Source organism: Capsicum annuum, unplaced genomic scaffold (genome assembly GCF_002878395.1).
Source record: "Capsicum annuum cultivar UCD-10X-F1 unplaced genomic scaffold, UCD10Xv1.1 ctg26074, whole genome shotgun sequence".
Classification (NCBI taxonomy): Eukaryota; Viridiplantae; Streptophyta; class Magnoliopsida; order Solanales; family Solanaceae; genus Capsicum; species Capsicum annuum.
Genome location: NW_025832317.1, coordinates 1 through 1,242, shown reverse-complemented (window position 1 = coordinate 1,242; position 1,242 = coordinate 1). Strand labels below are relative to the sequence as shown.

Sequence of the window (1,242 nt, the reverse complement as noted above, 5' to 3'; positions counted from 1 at the left end):
GAGGAGGATGAACATAGAAGGTCAGCCAAATTAAACAGTGCATTCCAGAAAATGAATAAAATGGTTATCATATTGGATGATGTCTGGGATCGCCTTTCCTTGGAGAAGTTGGGTGACCTTCTTGGTGTAGAGGGTTATAAGCTGATTCTAACAACTCGCTCATGTGAAGTCTGCCTAAAGATGGGTTGTCAGAAACTACTCGAAGTGAAGACCCTGAATGCTGATGATGCTTGGGAGCTGTTCAGGAAGGGTCTAGGATTTGAGACTCAGCTTAGTCCAGATATTGAGAGTGTTGCCAAATCCATGGCAGAAAGGTGTGAAGGCTTGCCGCTCGGGCTCATCACTTTGGCGGGAAGCATGAGAGGGGTGACCGATATAAGGGAGTGGCGGAATGCTCTGAACGAATTCCCTGAGGACATGGAAAGCGATGTCTTCAAGGTACTGAAGTATAGTTACGATCGGTTGAGAGATACAACTATGCAAGAGTGCTTCTTGTACTGTGCTTTGTATCCCGAGGACTGTGCAATTCTCAGAGATGAACTAATTGGCCGATTTATGATGGAGGGACTGGTGAAGGGAAATACTAGGGAAGAAGAGTTTAACCATGGCCATACCATATTGAATAAACTAGTCAAGTTCTGCTTACTTGAAGCACCTGACAACTGGGGAGTTGAAGTCGTAATGATGCATGATCTACTCAGAGAAATGGCATTGTGGATCACAACTGATAAACCAAGGTACCTGGTAAGGGCTGGAATAGGATCACTAGTGTTGGAGGAGCAGGATTGGGGGTTCGATTTGGATAGAGCCTCTTTTTACAACAGCAATATAAAGAGAATCCCTGAAGACATGGCACCCAATTGCCATACATTATCAACCTTGATTTTGTCTAATTGTGGTTTGACCATGATCCCAGGTCCTTTCTTTCAGTACATGAACAACCTCCAAGTACTCGACTTGAGCTACAACTTTGAGCTTATGGATTTGCCGAGTTGCATTTCTAACTTGGAAAGTCTTAGAGCACTCTCACTTCAACGATGTGAGCAGGTCAAATCTGTGCCATCACTGGGAAAGCTCAAAAATCTGAGGGTGTTAGATGTATCTGGCACTGGTATTGAAGAAGTACCTCAAGGCATGGAAAACTTAGTCAAGCTTAAATTTCTGGATATGGGTAGAACACGTCTCGATGAACTGCCAAAGGAGATATTAACTAAACTTTCCCATCTTCAATACCTCAATCTT

At 43.6% G+C, this 1,242-nt stretch overlaps 1 protein-coding gene across 1 annotated transcript; it reads left to right on the top strand.

Annotated features, from left to right (window-relative positions):
- Positions 1-71: 71 nt before the first annotated feature.
- LOC124890849 (probable disease resistance protein At4g14610) lies at positions 72-1,233 on the top strand (the record flags this gene model as incomplete). Its single annotated transcript, XM_047402685.1, is given in 1 exon segment — positions 72-1,233. A coding segment is annotated over 1 exon segment (1,162 nt), but the record flags the coding sequence as incomplete, so codon positions are not given.
- Between the last annotated feature and the right edge of the window lie 9 nt (positions 1,234-1,242).